The sequence below is a fragment of the Mesoplodon mirus genome, assembly GCF_964341445.2.
Source record: "Mesoplodon mirus genome assembly, chromosome: X".
Lineage (NCBI taxonomy): Eukaryota > Metazoa > Chordata > Mammalia > Artiodactyla > Ziphiidae > Mesoplodon > Mesoplodon mirus.
The window spans coordinates 28,885,738-28,904,802 of record NC_138981.1 but is presented as its reverse complement, the minus strand read 5'-3'; the positions used below and the strand labels follow the sequence as shown (position 1 = coordinate 28,904,802).

Here is a 19,065-nt window from a genome sequence, read left to right as displayed (position 1 = left end):
AACTGGACAGCTACATGTAAAAGAATGAAATTAGAACATTCTCTAACACCATACACAAAAAGAAACTCAAAGTGGATCAAAGACCTAAATGTAAGGCCAAACACTATAAAACTCCTAGAGGAAAACATAGGTAGAACACTCTGTGACATAAATCACAACAATATCTTTTTGGATCTACCTCCTAGAGTAATGAAAATAAAAACAAACAAATGGGACCTGATTAAACTCAAACGTTTTGCACAGCAAAGGAAACCATAAACAAAATGAAAGCCAACCCTTTGGGAGAAAATATTTGCAAACAAAGTGACCGACAAGGGATTAATCTCCAAAATATACAAACAGCTCATGCAACTCTATGTCAAAAAAAACAAACAATCTAATAAAAAAATGGGCAGAAGATCCAAACAGACATTTCTCCAAAGAAGACATACAGATGGCCAAAAAGCACATGAAAAGATGCTCAGCATTGCTAAGTATCAGAGAAGTACAAATGAAAACTACAACAAGGTATCACCTCACACCAGTCAGAATGGCCATCATCAAAAGTCTACAAATGATAAATGCTGGAGAGGGTGTGGGGAAAAGGGAACCCTCCTACACTGTTGATGGGAATGTAAATTGGTGCAGCCACTATGGAGAACAGTATGCTTTAAAAACAATATTTTTAAAAACTAAAAATAGAGCTACCATATGTTCCACCAATCCCACTCCTGGGCATATATCTGGAGAAAACCATAATTCGAAAAGACACATGCACCCCAATGTTCATTGCAGAACTGTTTACAATAGCCATGACTTGGAAGCAACCTAAATGTCCATCAACAGAGGAATGGATAAAGAAACTGTGGTACATGTATACGATGGAATGTTACTCAGCCATAACAAAGAGCAAAATAATGCCACTTGCAGCAACAATGTATGGACCTACAGATTATCATACTAAGTGAAGCAAGTCAGACAAAGAAAATTATCATATGCTATCACTCACATGTGGAATCTAATTTTAAAATGATATAAATGAACTTATTCACAAAACAGAAACAGACTCACAGATTTTGAAAACAAACTTATGGTTACCAAAGGGGAAACATGGGGGGAGGATAAATTAGGAGCTTGGGACTAACATACACACACTGCTATATATAAAACAGATAACCAACATGGACCTACTATATAGCACAGGGAACTCTACTCAGTATTTTATAATAACCTAGATGGGAAAACAATCTGAAAAAGAATGAATATATGTATAACTGAATCACTATGCTGTACACCTGAAACTAACACAACGTTGTAAATCAACTATACTCTAAAAAAATTTAAAAAAATAAAATAAAACAGGTAGCTGGTATTTGGCAAAAAGGACCTAGGGTCTTTCCACCAGGGCTGGCAAGATTGTTAAAACCCATACAGTGACAGGAAAGAAGAAAAGTTTGGGCAACCTAATGAATTTAAAAGATTTGCAGATGTGGAAGAAACTTCACTCTGTTTCATTAAGCAGGTGTTTGTTGAGTGCCTTTAGTATGCTAGGGAATGTGCAAGGCACGCTAGATATAATGGTTGTGGAGAAAAGAAAGCTATTTCCAGGAAGAGAGATATTACTCCAGTTCCAGATCCCAATACACGGGGAGTCTGTAACTAAAATTACCATCACCATTAGGGGACATAGCTATGTGAACCAACAGAGCAACGATTTCCCAATTTACCAGTCAAACCAATTTTAACAGCTTGCTAACCAATGGGGCAATCATTTTGAAACCTGCCAGTCAACTGAATTTAGTAACTAGATAATTTGATCAACATCTGGTATTGGGATGTATTCAAAATTGGTAGATGCAATAAAATTAATTGATTTGATGAACGTTTTTTCTTGAACAGAGTGGATGTTTGACTGATTTAGAAAATTGATTTTAGAACATTTCAGAATTACTGTGAGTATGAGCCATTATTCCAGTTCAGCAACTAGGTGACCCCTAAGGCAATGGATTACCTTCTTTGTAGCTCATCTGAAGGAAATAAATAATGATGACTTGATCTTCTCTAAGGGTTTCATGAATCAGCAGCTAAAGCCTACTAATTCTTCCATAAATAGAGCTTTCAACATTCTGGGTCTTGGAAAGGAATAGGAGGGAGGCTATCTCTTGGATTTTATCAACCACTGTTTTTCCACAATAGTGTTTACCCAATATATACATTGAAAAGTAAGGAAAACACTATTGTTACTCCCTGTCAGCTGTTTACTGAAGGAACTGAATTCTGAGGCATTCCAGCTCTTTTAAGCCTGGATTGATCATTCCTATCAGGTTTCAGATCGCCATGCCTTCCAGGTCAAGAGCCGCTTGCTGTGTGCAAAGTTCAGTTTTATAATTTTACCCGGCTTTATCCCCACCTGTACTTCACTCCTCCATCCTTTAGCGAAAACTGCATTACTTTGAAGTTGAAGGTTACATTCAGGCAGGCAGAGCAGCTTTACTCCCACCATGAGTTGGAACAGATAATGGATTCTACGGAACAGGTGTCCAATTGACCAAGGTCATTGAAAAATGACTCAGTGTAAATACCCAAATTGAAGTTGTGGACAAACTCAGCACATGACAGGTGCAGGTGATGAGTGTCCTTTTGTCTAGCTGTCATGGTAACCTGAGGACATGGAACAAAGCCAATGAAGAAGCCTGTGCCTGCCTTAGAAGGTTATGTCTTCACTAACCCTGTAGCAACCAGTAGGCTTGACAGGAATCTCTGCACTTGTTTGGATGATTTTGTTTCTCGGGAGCTATTTTTTCGGGAAAAAAAATTGAAAGTGGAAAGATGAAGTCGTTTTCTCCTGACATTTCCAAGGATGAATACTTATGAAGGACAAGCAGGTAATCTCTTCTTCAAAACAGTCAATCCAAAGAACCTAGGAAGTCCTTCAGAGTTGCGAACAGAAGATCGCAACTTCAAGGAAAGCACAAGTAAGAAAGTCAGAAGACTGCTCCTGGGAAAGAACAGGAATTATAACCAATATATTATAAGTTCATGGTTCTCGGCACTGCACTGAAGTTTCAATTTGAGACAATGCCTGAAAGACAAAGTCAAAAGCATCAAATACGTGCGAGGTGTGGATGATTAAAGTCACAAAAAATGGATTTAAGTTACTAGGATTTAAAAAATATATAGTTGGGGCTTCCCTGGTGGTGCAGTGGTTGAGAATCTGCCTGCTAATGCAGGGGACAAGGGTTCGAGCCCTGGTCTGGGAGAATCCCACATGCCGCGGAGCAACTACGCCCGTGAGCCACAACTACTGAGCCTGCACGTCTGGAGCCTGTGCTCCGCAACAAGAGAGGCCGCAATAGTGAGAGGCCCGCACACCGCGATGAAGAGTGGGCCTCGCTTGCCACAACTAGAGAGCCTCGCACGGAAACGAAGACCCAACACAGCAAAAATAAATTAATAAACTCCTACCCCCAACATCTAAAAATAAATAAATAAATAAAAATAAAAAATATATAGTTGATAAAAGAGTTTTAGAAAAACCCTTGAATTATACATGGCTAGGATACATATATTAAAATAGCTTATGGCATTTTTTTCTGGTTTCATAGCTGAAAAGGCTAACACAGTGTTAAATGCTTTGCTCAATGTTAAATCATTAGAAAGTGGATGAGTGTAAAGTTCTCATAACTGTGAACTTAATGAGTGTTAAGTTGCTTTATATTTTCAATGTAGCAAAGAGGTCAGCAAACATTTCTGTAAAGGGCTATATTGAGAGAGAAATAAGAAGAAAAACCCTTGAATGACTTGAAACAGGCTGTACACATTAATACTGGTTTATAGAATTGTTCCCCATTCCATAATGGTGAAGGCCGAAGTTAAATGACTTTTCAGTGTTATATCTTGAGAGTGGAAGGGCTCAAACTCAAAGCCATGTCTTCTGGCTGTCAACCTAGTTCTCTTGTAACTTTACCACAGCACGTGTAGCACTCTGTGTATCAAAAGAAGGGGGGGTGCTCCAAACAGGCACATGAAAAGATGCTCAACATCACTAATCATTAGAGAAATGCAAATCAGAACTACGAGGCACCACCTCACACTGGTCAGAATGGCCATCATCCAAAAGTCTACAAATAACAAATACTGGAGAGGGTGTGGGGAAAAGGGAACCCTCCTACACTGTAGGTGGGAATGTAAGTTGGTGCAGTCACTGTGGAAAACAGTATGCAGGTTCCTCAGAAAACTACAAATAGAATTACCATATGATCCAGCAATCCCACTACTGGGCTTATATCTAGACAAAACTCTAATTCAAAAAGATACATGCACCCCAATGTTCATAGCAGCACTCTTCACAATAACCAAGACATGGAAACAACCTAAATGTCCACTGACAGATGAATGGATAAAGAAGATGTGATACATACATACCATGGAATACTACTCAGCCAAACAAAAGAGAATGAAATAATGCCATTTGCAGCAACATGGATATGACTAGAGATTATCATACTAAGTGAAGTCAGAAAGAGAAAGACAAATGCCATATGATATCACTTATGTGTGGAACCTAAAATGTGACACAAATGAACCTAACTATGAAACAGAAACAGAATCACAGACACAGAGAATAGACTGGTGGTTGCCAAGGGGGAGGGGGGCGGGAGAGGGATGGATTGGGAGTTTGGGATTAGCAGATGCAAACTATTATATATAGGGTGAATAAAAAACAAGGTCCTACTGTATAGCACAAGGAACTCTTTTCAATATCCTCTGACAAACCATAATGGAAAAGAAAATGAAAAAGAATGTATATATATGTATAACTCAGTCACTCTGCTATACAGCAGTAATTCACACTGTAAATCAACTATACTTCAATAAAAAATTTAAAAAAATTAAAAAGGCCTTCAGAAAGCTCTGAGTCCAATGGGGCCTCTTAACTTCTCTTCCTCCAGGTTCAGTGCAGCCACAGTTGTGTGGGAACACTTGCCCTCTGTGCTGAGAGTAGGAGCTACAGCCTTCTTCTCTCTCGCTAAAGATACAGTTGGCCAACAAATATAATTTCGAGCACTTAGTGTATGCCAGACATTGTTCTAGTTGCTGGGCTACAGCGTGGCTAATTCCTTTCCCTCAAGGGACTTTTATACTAGTTGGGAGAGATAATCAACAAGCATCAAATAACTAAATCAATCAATCATACCCAATTCTGATCACTGTTAGGAAGAAAATAAAATGGAACACAATAAGAAGTAACTAGCACTGGCAACGTAAGGAGGGGACTGACGCAGGCTGGGTTTTTCAGCGAGGCTGGTTGGTGGGTTCATCAAGCAGGGAGATTGCTGAAGCAGCAGTAACGGTACCCCAAACAGTAGCTTGAATATTGGAAACAGCAAATGATGAAGGGGACAATGAGATAACATTTCCAATATATATAATTGTTGTGGACCAGGTGTTGTGGAACACCCAGTGTTCTGAATCTGGGCCAAGAAATGTGGACATGCAGAAAAAAATGAGACAGCTTCAGGGTGGAGAGTGAGGATAGGCTTCCCTAGGAGAGAGAGAATAATGGTGGTGCTGGGGTTATATTACCTCTTAACCCTGAAGTTATCCCACATTACCTTAAAAAGGGGTAGATAATAGTTGATAGGTGCTGGGGTTATATTACCTCTTAACCCTGAAGTTACCCCACATTATCTTAAAAAGGGGTAGATAATAGTTGATACGTCCAACACTTATCATGTACCAAGCAAACATTTTACATAAATTAGTTCACATAGCAGGATTACCTCAGAGACTATTGTCCGCGTTGTAGAAATAAGGAAATCGAGGCACAGGTGGCTTGAGTAACTGTCCTGTGAAAGGCTACATAATGCCTCCAATGATGTTCATGTCCTAATCCTCAGCACCTGCGAAGATGTAAGCTTACATGGTAAAAGGGACTTTCCAAACGGGATTTAATTTCCAACTTTGTGATGGAGATTCTAGATTATCTGGATTTGCCCAATGTAATTATAAAGATCCTTATAAGAGTCAGAAAGGAGATGGAAACAGAGGCAGGAGTGATATGGCCAGGAGCCAAGGAATGTAAGCAGCTTCTAGAAGCTGGAAATGGCAAGAAAATATAGTCTCCCCATGGGCCTCCAGAAGGAATGGCGCCTTGATTTTAGCCCAGTGAAACTGATTTCAGACTTCTGGCCTCCAGAACTGTAACATAAATTTATGTTGCCTTAAACCAACTAAATTTGTGGTAATTTGTTTCAGCAGCAATAGGAAACTAATACACTGCCCAAAGCCATGGAGCTACAAGGTGTCAGGGCCAGAATTAAAATCAAGGCAGCCTGGCGCCAGAGCAGAGATTTAAGCACTGTTATAGGGCCTCTCACAGGCAAAATAAAATTACAGGTTGAATGCAAAATAAGCGTCACCTAGCTTTTCCTCTTACGCTCAGCATTCCAGGTCTCAGGGAAACTAACAGAGCGAGAGCGAGAGCGAGAGCGAGAGCGAGAGCGAGAGCGAGAGCGAGAGCGAGAGCGAGAGCGAGAGAGAGAGAGAGAGGGAGGGAGGGAGAGGGAGAGAGAGGGAGAGGGAGAGGGAGGGAGAGGGAGAGAGAGGGAGAGAGGGAGAGAAGTGGGATCCTATACCAGTTGGTACACACCAGTCCCCCTTCCTTGCTCCATGTTTTCAGTCATGGACCCAAGAGATCACTAAATAAACCTCCCATTTGAGAGATGAGAAATTTGAGGGCTAAAAGGTTGTAATTTCAAGTTAACCAGATGGTTGGTGAAACTGCTAGTTATACAAGGGTCAGGTGGTGATGTACAGCTACCCACTGATCTCATTGACCGTATGGAGCTCGAGCAAAGAGGCTTTGTGGCAAGTGAGAACAAAACATCCAGGCTTCCTGAAACCTGTGCTGCTTGTTATTCGCTTAGAAACGGTGGGAGAAGAAATGTTAATTGCACATCTACCCAATATAATATCTCTAGAAGAATCCAAAGTTCTCACTGTAGCAACTTTTCAGCCCCTTGTGATTATTATATTCCCAAATACTAGCCACTTTTATAACCTGGTCGCTGCCCCCAGCTCTCTAACACAACACCTACGACAGAGTGGGTGCTCATAAATATTACTTGAATTAAACAATAACCTTATGATAGCATCCTTAGACTAGTGCTTTTTCCACATTTAAGGTGCACGCAGATCCTTTGTGAGCCTCGTTAAAATGCAGATTCAGAGCCAGAAGGTCTGGTTGGGGCCTGAGATTGGGCATTTCTACCAAGTTCCCATATGACGCTGATACTGCTGGTCCATGGTCTATATTTTTCAACGTCCCTTAAAATGAGACCTCCCTATCCATATACAAAATAAGTCATACAAAGTTTGGTCATTTAACGAAAGTTTGCAAATATGGCACAGAAATAGATTTTTCCCCTTTTCGGTACCCCTGCCCTCCCAGTATAGGGAGCAAATTAGACGCCAGGGTTCAATGTAAAAAGTTGGAAAAGTGCCGCCAAATACCTGTTTCCTGCGCTGAGCTCTGTCTTCCAGACGCAGGGAAGGGCGTAATGAGAAGGAGGGAAGTTTCCGGCAGCTCCCACGGCTCTGCTCCTCTTCCGTTTTCAGCTGCTAAGGAGCATCTACCCCTTTTGAACCGCCGAAGTCACGGGCTAACACACCCGAGCGCCGCTCCCGCCTCCGCGCCTTCGCCCAGGCGGAGACGGCCGACGCGCGTGCGTGCGCGTTCGGTATAAATAGATCGCAGGCGGCGGCCACTGGACAGAGCCGGGCTACGGGTACCGCGGGCCATGGCGGGCGAGGACCACCAGTGGCAGGGCAGCATCCTCTACAACATGCTCATGAGCGCGAAGCAAACGCACGCGACTCCGGAAGCGCCCGAGGCACGGCCGGGGGGCGCGTGCTGGGGCTGCTCCTGTGGCTCGGAGCCCCCGGTGGGCAGAGAGGGACTGCCGGGTGGGCGGGCAACGGTGCTCCTGTACCGCTGCTGCTTTTGCGGTGAAGACCACCCGCGGCAGGGCAGCATCCTCTACAACATGCTCACGAGCGCGAAGCAAACACAGGAGACTGAGGAGGCGCCCGAGGCCCGGCTGGGGGGCGCGTGCTGGGGCTGCTCCTGTGGCTCGGAGCCCCCGGTGGGCAGAGAGGGACTGCCGGGTGGGCGGGCAACGGTGCTCCTCTACCGCTGCTGCTTTTGCGGTGAGGACCACCCGCGGCAGGGCAGCATCCTGTACAGCTTGCTCACCAGCGCAAAGCAAACGCACGTGGCTCCGGAAGCTCCTGAGGCGCGGCTGGGGGGCGCGTGGTGGGACCACTCCTATTGCGCGCAGAGGCTGCGGGGCAGAGAGGAGCTGCCGCGCGGGCGGGCCTTGGCGCTCCCGTGCCGCTGCTGCTTTTGCGGTGAAGACCACCCGCGGCAGGGCGGCATCCTCTGCAACGTGCCCACGAGCGCAAAGCAAACGCACGTGGCTCCAGAGGCACAGCCGGGGGCCCCCTGGTGGGACCCCTCGTGCGGCGCGCAGCGGCGGGTGGCCCTCAAGAGCCCACAGGTGGTCTGCGAGGCAGCCTCGGCGGGCCTGTTGAAGACGCTGCGCTTCGTCAAGTACCTGCCCTGCTTCCAGGTGCTGCCCCTGGACCAGCAGCTGGTGCTGGTGCGCAGCTGCTGGGCGCCGCTACTCCTGCTGGAGCTGGCCCAGGACCACTTGAACTTTGAGACGGTGGAGACCTCGGAGCCCAGCCTGCTGCAGAAGATCCTCACCACCAGGCGGCGGGAGACCGAGGGCGACGAGCCGCAGCCACATTTGGTGCTGCCGCCGGAGGCCGAGCATTTGCCGTTGGCCGCCGAGGTCCAAGCCATCAAGGGCTTCCTCGCCAAGTGCTGGAGCCTGGACATCAGTACCAAGGAGTACGCCTACCTCAAGGGGACCGTGCTCTTTAACCCGGGTAAGGGCGCCGGCCTCGGCTCTGGCTTTTCTCTGCTCCTTCAGGCACTGGGCAGTACCTACCCCTGGCACAGACACTTGAAGAGTTTTCATTGTTAGGGGAGTTTTGGGGGCACAAGTCAGGAATCATGACAAGCTCAGCAGAGTTGGGGGGGCTCCAGAAACCATTCCTCGTGGGTGGGGTGCTGCCAGAACCTCAGCCGAGAGGAGGGTTTTTTTTTTGTTGAGGTTTGTACTTAATCTCTCTACACCTTTCTGTTACTACGGAAAAGTCTGTGCTTGCAGGGACATGGCTGTTCCTTCTCAAATCTTTTAAATCCAGTAGCATAGCTTTTAAAAAAAAGTTTGTATTCGCTGCAAATTTTGCAACGTCTCTTTCTGAAACCCAGCTCTGGAATTTACTAGAACCTTTTCGTTGAAGTCTATTAAGGCTGGCAAGAGAGGAAACATTTAAGGACCCACAGAGACACCATCCCCTGGGGACACTGTCAGACAGGACACTGGACTTAGTGTTTCATGTGTCTGTCTCTGAATGGTCATTTTAATGGTCCTAAGCAGCTGGACTGTCTCATCATCTAAGTGTCTGTAAGTATCAGGTTAGCAAAGGGGTAGGAGAAAGACATGTTAGAGACTGCACGCAGGAGCACTGTATGTTAGAGCCTTTAGACACCTTAGAGACCTCCTAATCAGCCCCCTCTGCCCTTCACCCTTTCCTCATCCCATTGGCAGGTTAGGTAGTCTAGTCCCAAGTGACCTTACTCCAAACTAAATGGCCAGTGAGTTGTGGAGCATGGGTCTCCAGTCTCCTGGGCCCAAGGGGATGTCTGCTGCACCACACTTTCAGGTTGTCTGTCGGGTGCTGGACACTGCCCCACACAGTGCAACCGAATCATTGGAGAACATCTCCCTGGACAGCCCAGCACCTTGTCTCGAGTATGTCCTACTACTAGAGTCATCTTCAACCAGCATCCTTCCAGAAGGGTCACAAGTGGGCAGGAAGTTTCCAGGCAGCTTGAGTTGGGAGAGTATTTATCATGCTCCTTCCACATCCTTTTTTCCTGACACCAGGAGTCTCGGGGTCATGGCCTTGCCTCCTGCCTAGCATTTTTGAAGGGGTATAGAGCAGGATTTAATGGGATAATAATTCTTTCAGACCTCACATTTCAGGACTTAAGAGACCGCAGCTCATCCCAGTGATCATGACAGGTTACTTTTTGCTTGTGTCATTGTTTTCTAAACCTGCCTGTGCACCTGGTGGTGTTGTCAGGGAAGGCGGTCCTTCAGAGTCTTTCAGGGCCCCTCCTCTGCAAGTTCTGATTCGGTAGCTCTGGTGCAGGGTCAGCAAATCTGCATCCATAATAAGTGCCTCAGGTGGTTCACTGGGAAGACAGTGTTTTCTCGCTCCTTCAGCCGTGTTATTAGACACCTACCATGTGCTTTGTTCTGTTGGAATAAAAAGGTAAGACAAGGGCTCAGCTTTCAGAAGTTTACATTCCACTAGTTCCCCTCTTTCCCTCTACCCGGTTTTGCATCCCTTATTCTTGCTCTGCTTTTCTGAATCCTCTCTCAAATAAGTTTAACCAGCTAAGCTGGGTGTGCTTTAAATGTAAATATACCTGCATCTGGGAAAAAGTAATGCCTGCTAAGCGTGTGGCCTTTCTTTGCTGTTTATCACTTTGTATCCCCTGATCTTTATGTTTAAACATTTCCCTCCCGCCTCCCATGGAGTCCATCTATCTGCCTTTTCTCTTTCCTGATTTTACTTTGAAGGCAAGTCTTTTTTGGGGGGGGCACTTTTAGGGGACGATGGGAAAAGAGTGTGGTATGAAAGCAGAGAAAAGTGGAGTTCACAAGATGAAGTTTTAATAAGCCATGAATTTAGACCTGGTGGAGCTTCCGATTTCTGGTGGTTTCACACAAGCCTCTTCTTACCCTCGTGAATGGAATCCAAGTGTAATAAAATTGGGTCTCAAGCCTGGATAATGAGCTGTAGGTAGTAGGGGATGGTAATCCGTGGACTGGGGTAATCAGAATTGGAATATGGATTAGAGATGTTGCTGTATTTTTGTTCTCATTTATCTGATTTGATATTTGCCTGTACTAGAAATGACTCGCCTATTGCTGTTATTTTTTTTGAAAGAACACTGGCTGGTTCTGTTACTCTGTGACTATTAGCATGATGCTTTTAAAATACTTTTCTGTTGGATTTTGTAGAAAAAGGGAAGGAAAATGATTACAATAATCAACATCATTTAAACCGAATGGTAAATTGGTAATTTCTTAATTACAAGTTAAAGAATTTTTCAGTAATGTTAGTATCGTGGAGGATCAAAGGACTTTGAAAAGCAGCCTCCTCTTCCCACGTTCTTTATACAACTTAAAGGCATTTAAACTTTCCTGCATTGCCTTTCATTCAGTTTTACTTGGATATCACACTGTACTGCAAGAAGGTCATGCAATCTTTATTTGAAAAGTAACTTTTGTACCATGTTGCAATCGATGTTTTCATGTTTACTTTTTTTTTTTTTTTTTTTTTTGCGGTACGCGGGCCTCTCACTGCTGTGGCCCCTCCCATTGCGGAGCACAGGCTCCGGACGTGCAGGCCCAGCAGCCAGGGTTCACGCGGACCGGGGCACGAACCCGCGTCCCCTGCATCGGCAGGCAGACTCTCAACCACTGCGTCACCAGGGAAGCCCCCCTGTTTACTTTTTAACCCTCTAAATGGCTGTAAGACAATGCCTTCAAAGACTGCTTTATTTTTTTTAAAGAACCTTTTGGAATGCTCATTTCAATCACTTTTTAAAAAACCTCCCCAGTATAGAAATCATGGTACAATGAGCTAAGTGGCCAGAGTTATCTCTTAAATTATGATGGGACTGTAGACTAAAATCAGCCTGCAGGAAAATAATTTAAATGAGACTGTCAGTCACAGTTGGTGGCTGTGAAGTTTACCACCATGGGCGGTAATCATTACAGTGGTGGGAAATTCAAGGGAGGATGGTAAAATATTACCTAGCAAAACCTCTTGCCTTTATACTAAGGCCTGTTTCCCATAGGTAAAAGGTGCACACTTCTTGAAATAATTTTAATTTCTTTGGACATGCATAGATAGTGAACTGGAGCAATGATTCATTAAACTATATTCTACTGTCTTACTGAATTAAGTGTGCATTTGTTGGCTCAGGGCCAGCAGTTTTTAAATGTGAGCATACAAACATAGTGAATATTAAATAAGAATAATTACATGATACTTCCTTCTTGGAAGCGTTGCTCCTGAAACCTTAGAAGTGGTTTGGCACTTTATCCTTGCTGTTGAAAAGAACTTTTAACCAGGAAGCTTGAGCGCTTTTTTAATTGGGGAAGGGGGCAGAAATGGATCTATTTAAAAAGCTAGCAAAGGGCTCAGAGTGAGCTGTTTCTAACAAAGAGATTTTTCTCCCTTTTTCTCCTCCAGACCTACCAGGTCTGCAGTGCGTGAAGTACATCCAGGGACTTCAGTGGGGAACCCAGCGGATACTCCGTGAACACGTCAGGGTGACACACAGGGGGCACCAGGCCAGATTTGCCGAACTGAACAGCACCCTTTTCCTGCTGAGATTCATCAATGCCAATGTCCTGGCCGAACTGTTCTTCAGGCCCATCATCGGCCCAGTCACAATGGATGATATGATGCTAGAGATGCTCTGTGCGAAGTAATGAAGGCACGGGGGCCACACACATGCAGTTCACCATGAAGCACAAATGAGGAGCTGTGGGCAGAAGAGTGTAAAATAGAGTAAAATAAACTTTCTTATTATTTTTACATGCATAGTATTTTTGTATTCATTTAAAGAAAAACTTCAGTTACAGACAATTAGAAAATCCTCTGTTCCATACTGTTTCATTGCAAAGGAAAACATTTGCCAACAGGTAACACATCTCTGTACATCTTTAAGGAACGAGCAGGGGGACTACACTCATATGCTATTTTCACAAGTTTAGCCACTCTCTCCATTGAACCTGCCAAAATCAAATTTGTAACTTTAACTTATAATGTTAAGGTGTTAACCACTAATTTGATTGCAAAAAGGTTCATCAGGGTTTAAGTAGGGCTTCAAAAAATATTAAAAACCTAGGCAACATAAACAAAAATTAGCTTTGTAGGTTGACTTGGCTCTGTCTTCTCCACTCCCATTGGCTGTGTGGAAGACTGTCTTTGTACCAAGTCAAGTGGAAATCTGTGATCAGAGAAGCACCTGAATGTGAAGTAGGAGATTTTTCAGAGTTCTGGTGTGGGATTTTTCTGTACACAGTAAGTAAAGTTCAACAAGAAACTTACATTCTATAAGGAGGCGCTATAGTTCCAGAAAAATCAACATCGTTATAAACCCCCAATTGTATCTCACCTTTTGGATACATTATATATGTAACTGTCACATTGAATGAGCATGGTATGAAATACAGTGACTTTATCATTGGCTCCTGCTGCCCCTTTAAATGCAATCAGTAGAACTAGTTCTTCCTCGTCCCCAGATAAAATTTAGGGCACTAAATGTTTATTCACTGATAAATTCACTGATAAATTGCCCATCAGTGATTAAAATACATCTAGTCTAGGGTAATAACCCATTGCAAGGAGTCTTGAAATTTCTTTTGTGCAAACCCCTTTGGCAGTCTGATGAATCCTATGGACATCTCAGAATCAGTCTCTCAGAATAATGCAGCAAATAAAATACTTAGGATTACAAAGAAAATAAATTATGTCATAGTACTAAAAATGTTAAACTTGGACTTCCCTGGTGGCGCAGTGGTTAAGAATCTGCCTGCCAAGGCAGGGGACACGGGTTCGATCCCTGGTCCGTGAAGAACCCACATGCTGTGGAGCAACTAAGCCCGTGCGCCACAACTACTGAGCCCATGTGCCACAACTACTGAAGCCCGTGCGCCTAGAGCCCGTGCTCCACAACAAGAGAAGCCACCGCAATGAGAAGCCCGCGCACCGCAACGAAGAGTAGCCCCCACTGTCCGCAACTAGAGAAAGCCCGTGCGCAGCAACGAAGACCCAACGCGGCCAAAAATAAATTTATAAAAGAAAATAGTTAAACTTTCTGCTGTACAGCAGTGACTCAATTATACATATATATATACATTCTTTTTTAATATTCTTTTCCATTATGGTTTACCTCAGAACATTAAATATAGCTCCCTGTGCTATACAGTAGGACCTTGTTGTCCAACCATTTGATAAATCAACTATACTTCAATTAAAAAAATGTTAAATTTTAAAAATATTTTGAAATGTGGTATAATAATATACATCTTTATCAACACAAAAACCTATCTGGTGGCAGGTCTAATATCTAAATTTCAAGGCAGTGATCAATAGAATTGAAACTTCAAAATAATCTAAGTTGGGCTTCCCTGGTGGCGCAGTGGTTGAGAATCTGCCTGCCAATGCAGGGGACACGGGTTCGAGCCCTGGTCTGGGAAGATCCCACATGCCGCGGAGCAACTAGGCCCGTGAGCCACAATTACTGAGCCTGCGCGTCTGGAGCTTGTGCTCTGCAACAAGAGAGGCCGTGATAGTGAGAGGCCCCGCGCACTGCAATGAAGAGTGGCCCCCACTTGCTGCAAGTAGAGAAAGCCCTCGCATAGAAATGAAGACCCAACACAGCCATAAATAAATAAATAAATAAATAAATAAATAAATAAAATTAAAAAAAAAAATAATCTACGTCTCTAATGTGATAAGAAAATATTTGAGACATACCTGTAAAGGTATATAAGTTAATCACACTGGAGAGGGGAACTGGGTGGCTGGGAGATGGATGTGGGAATGAGACCTTTTACTGTATATCCGTTTCTACCTTTGCAATTTTTAATCACGTGAGTACATTGCTGCTACAAAATTAAATTTAAAAAATAAAAAAAATAAAAAAAAAATAAAAAAAAAGAAAATATTTGAGATTTCCATTAGTGACTGTGTTGGGGGACCCCAAGATCAACACCCCACTCAGGGATTTGCTAGGTCTCGTGGGCCTCAGCCTATAGTTGTCTTCAGGGCTAAGACTCATTACAGAGATATGGTAAGGATATACAGCCAGATCATAGGGGAAAAGACACAGGCAGAGTCTGGAGGAATCCATGTGCAGGGTTCCTTTTGCTCTCCCCCTCCCATGGCGGGGTCACAAGCACGTTCTTCCTCAGCAATAAAAATTCAACAACATGGGTGTGATATTTCTGCCCAGGGAAGCCCTTTGAGACTCAGAATTTAGGGTTTCTATTGAGGGCTGGTCACATGGGCACCCTTTACCTAGTATGTACCAAAATTCCAAACACACAGAAAGGGAACAGGGTCTTAGCATAAACCCCCTTGTTTGCACAAACACTCTAGGCCCAGTGAGCCACTCTTACGAGTTAGTTAGGGAAGGGCGGGAACACTCACCAAATCGAAGTTCCCAGATGTCAGCCAAGGGTCAACCTTGCAAGCAGGCCATTCTAAGGATAGCAGTCTCACTCTTGGTATGTGAACTCATCTTTGCAATCCACTCCCTTGGCCCATGGGCAAGGAGTCTTTACAGAATTATCGTCAGGAGAATATCAGGCTGAGGCCAACCTGCAGAATTGATTTCAATGGTGCCCTGTACGGGTCCTTCACAAAGCCAGTTAAAACACATCCCATTAGCCACCAAGGTCTACCTTAGAAAGCCAAGTGCCTTCTTCCATAACTTTCTGTATGAACCTTTTTTCTTTTTTTTCTTTTTTTTTTAACCTGGCCGGAGGTATCAATTCAGGGCCCTGCAGAGCTCTGGCCAGTAAGATGAGACTGACCCGAAGCCTTGCAGGGCTGAGGCAGTGTCAGAATAGTCAGGGCACACATCCAGGAAGTACAATCCCCAAGGGCGCACTGGAAACAAAGAGTTTCCTATGTGCGGGCACTCCACGCAGGACACACGTCGGGCAGGCGGCATAGGCTCATGGGGCCCCCAGTGTGGCTTCCCACCATGGTTCCTCCTGTCCTCGGGTTCTCAATCTGGTCCGAGTCATTCAGTTCAGTCCTTGCTTTCAGGCGGACTGCCTGAGGCAGTCTATTCCAAACAGTTCTGCCAGCGACACTGGTTCAGCACCTGCCAAGAGTGAACTGCATTTGGAGGTGGTGAGCAGGGACCGCAGGAGCTGGCTGGCCCCCGTGGTCTCACAGGCAGTTACAAGCGATCTGGGCTTGGCTGTCCATCTGAATCCGACACGCTCCCACAGCAGCTTGCAAGGCAGAATGAAGGAACATTCTTCTACAGAAAGAGCCTAAAGCTTCCAGAAGCAGTGTTGAAAAACAAAGATCATGAATGCCCCAACCCTGCCCCGTGCCTACCCAGGAGCCAAGGGTGTTTTGGTTGTTTTCTCTGTTGTTACAAAATCTGGTGAGTCCCATTCACTAATCCTAACTTTACAATTTTTCCTAATCATTTCTTTTTGGCCCAGAGCTTTTGTCTGCAAGAGGGACACAAGCCTTTTAACAGAATAACGTTTTTAGAACTGAACCAAAAAGACACGTCATATTCAGGAACTGGTCAGGGTGACGTTGAAACTGAGCCCCCCTAAAACCCAGTTTTCCTTACCAAGTTTATGATTAATCTCTCTATCCAAAACTTTATTCCCTTTCTTGTCTCCTCTGACCTCAATCCTGCGCGAACTGAACACTAATCAACCACAGTCAGATGACTAAAAGTGCTGTTGTCAATAACACCATTAATGTACTAAAACCGCTATTATAGATATAATAATGTACAAATTCAGTTTGTTTCTCCAGGGCAAGGGGAGCTCACAGACCCCCAAGCCATGGACCACCTGGCTCCCAAAACCCCGATTCAGAAATGTCACAAGACGATGATTAATCCCAGCCTCCTTGTTCTTCCCCTTTAAAACTTGCCTAATTCAAAGACCAAGCTGGAGTGGATCTGAGGCTTGTCTTCCGCTCCCTTGCTTGGCACCCTACAAATAAACCCTTACTTTGCTGCAAACACCCGCTGTCAGAGTTTGGCTTTCTGTGCCATGGGCACATGAGCCCTTGCTCGATAACAAAAGTCTGATTTTTCGACATTTGAAAAAAATGGATTTAGATAATCCCTCCTTCCCCCATGCCTCCTGTCCTGATCATTTATCTGATGAGCAGCCTAGAAAAGATCAAACCCTCTCTGAAGACTGCTGCACTGAATGATCCAAGGGCCTTCCTAAGGCCTGTGCAGCAGGAGAAAGGTGAGGGAAATAGAGTCAGGCTGTCAGTCCACTGTTGCAAATGGCAGCTAATCTGGGAAAGCAGAACACAACAGCACTCAGGCATCTCCCCTTACCACCCACCCCGCACAGGGGTTCCAGAGTCTGATCTGCCAGCCGGGCAGAGGGGTCCCCGGGAGCACCCTCCCACAACTCCAGCTTTCAGCAGGAGTCACAAGTGAGGACTGCAATCACGCTCTGCATCAGGACTACAGAGCCCATCTGCAACTCTATCTCAAATGGCTCCACTGGAGAACAACCCCTACCCTAGGGCACCTGCAAGTGACCCAGCTGGTCCAGCCAGCATTCAGACGTTTTCAGAGCTAGGGCCCCACAGAGGGGTGTCCTAAATAAATGTCCGGCAGCTCCAGAGTCTGAGTTCCCTTCACTGAGCCTGTGCCTGCTTTCGGCTGAACACAGCTCAGTGCTGACAGTGAAACAGCCCACAGCAGGCAGTATCAGGTTTTAGCTGAAATCGGGTTCAGGCAATTAGGATCTGTGAATTCAGCATATCAAAAATGCCAGCAGCTTTTCCTCAGCAGCAGCAAAGCTGAGACGCTGTAGGGCCAGACAACTGTGTGCCAAGTCCAAGTGACAAGCCAGGTTTTCCCAAGCATTTTTCACCCTGTCAGACTTAGAGTCCAAATTGACTCAAGCAAAAATAAACACATCAGCGCAGAAAACCATCAGCCCCTAAGGGGTCAGGAATCTGATTTTACAAGCGCTCATTAGCAAAATAAAAACTGCTGTCTAAAATTCTAAGTATGTATCTTTATCTGTACACTGGTTCCCTTTTCCCAAAGGCTCCAATATGTAAAATCATAGCAAAAAATCATCAGTTACAGAGACTTGTTTCCAATACTAAGAGTTTCAATTCCAATCTGCCAACCTGTGGCAGAAAGCAAGGGAGCTGTGTTCCATTAACACTTTTTTTTCCTTTGCTGTTTTCCCTGGTTGAGATGACCCTTCTAGCATTTATGAAATTAAAAGCATATACCATTTTATATTAGTTTTTACCATACATCCAGATGCAATAGCCACAAAACACAAAGCTGTGATTTAAAATTCCTTTTCTTTCTCTTGACAAGTTTACTTAAAGCCCTAGCAGTAAATTCACCATTTACACCCTTCACATCACAGCTGCCCAGAGAACCCAGCTGGAGTGCAAGGGAAGGGGGAGGGGGGAGCTGCAGTAGCAGCTATAGGCTGAAGAAAGGGCTAGAGTGGTTCTTCCTCTGGTTTATCTAAAGCCTTGCTCCATCCCTCAGAACAGATTTAGCCTTTTTTTCCCTCCCACTTAGAGGAGAGAGCAACTATAAACTCACTTCTATGCTTAGGCCCTTTCTCCCCCTGCCCAGAGGAGGGACGGAGAAAAACAAGTCATCATCCTGGGCTGCAGCTATTTTTTCCCTCACTTTAGCGTGCATGACCAAAAGCAACCTGGGGGATGCAGTGAGCAAACTCTAGGGATGAATCTATCATGTTGACATTCCATAGGAAGCTTTTACTTCTGACCACGAACAGCCACTCAGATGCTGCTTCATACTATGGGTACCTCACCATAGCCACCCAGCTAGCGGGCTTTCAGCATTCCTTGCCTCCCTCTCTTTCTTTCTTTCTCCCCAAATAACACTGTAGCTAAATTTCAGTGAGTTGGAGTCATTCTAGCAAATTCCACCATTGTGTTGGAGGGCGCCAAGACCACCCCACATTCAAATATTTGCTAGATGACCTCACAGCACCTGCCTGTAGTTGTCATCACAGCTAAGATGATCTATAGCGATGTAGTGAAGACACACAGTTGAATCAAAAGGCGGGAAAAGACACAAGCAGAGTCGGGTGGAATCCATAAGGCTTCATTATAATCTCTCTCTCCCATGAG

At 44.6% G+C, this 19,065-nt stretch overlaps 1 protein-coding gene across 1 annotated transcript; it reads left to right on the top strand.

The window, feature by feature from the left end:
* Nucleotides 1-7,781: 7,781 nt before the first annotated feature.
* NR0B1 (nuclear receptor subfamily 0 group B member 1) lies at nt 7,782-12,701 on the top strand (the record flags this gene model as incomplete). Its single annotated transcript, XM_082609772.1, has 2 exons — nt 7,782-8,934; nt 12,388-12,701. The coding sequence occupies 2 exons, from the start codon at nt 7,782-7,784 to the stop codon at nt 12,627-12,629; spliced, it is 1,395 nt and encodes a 464-aa protein (XP_082465898.1). The 3' UTR covers nt 12,630-12,701.
* Between the last annotated feature and the right edge of the window lie 6,364 nt (nt 12,702-19,065).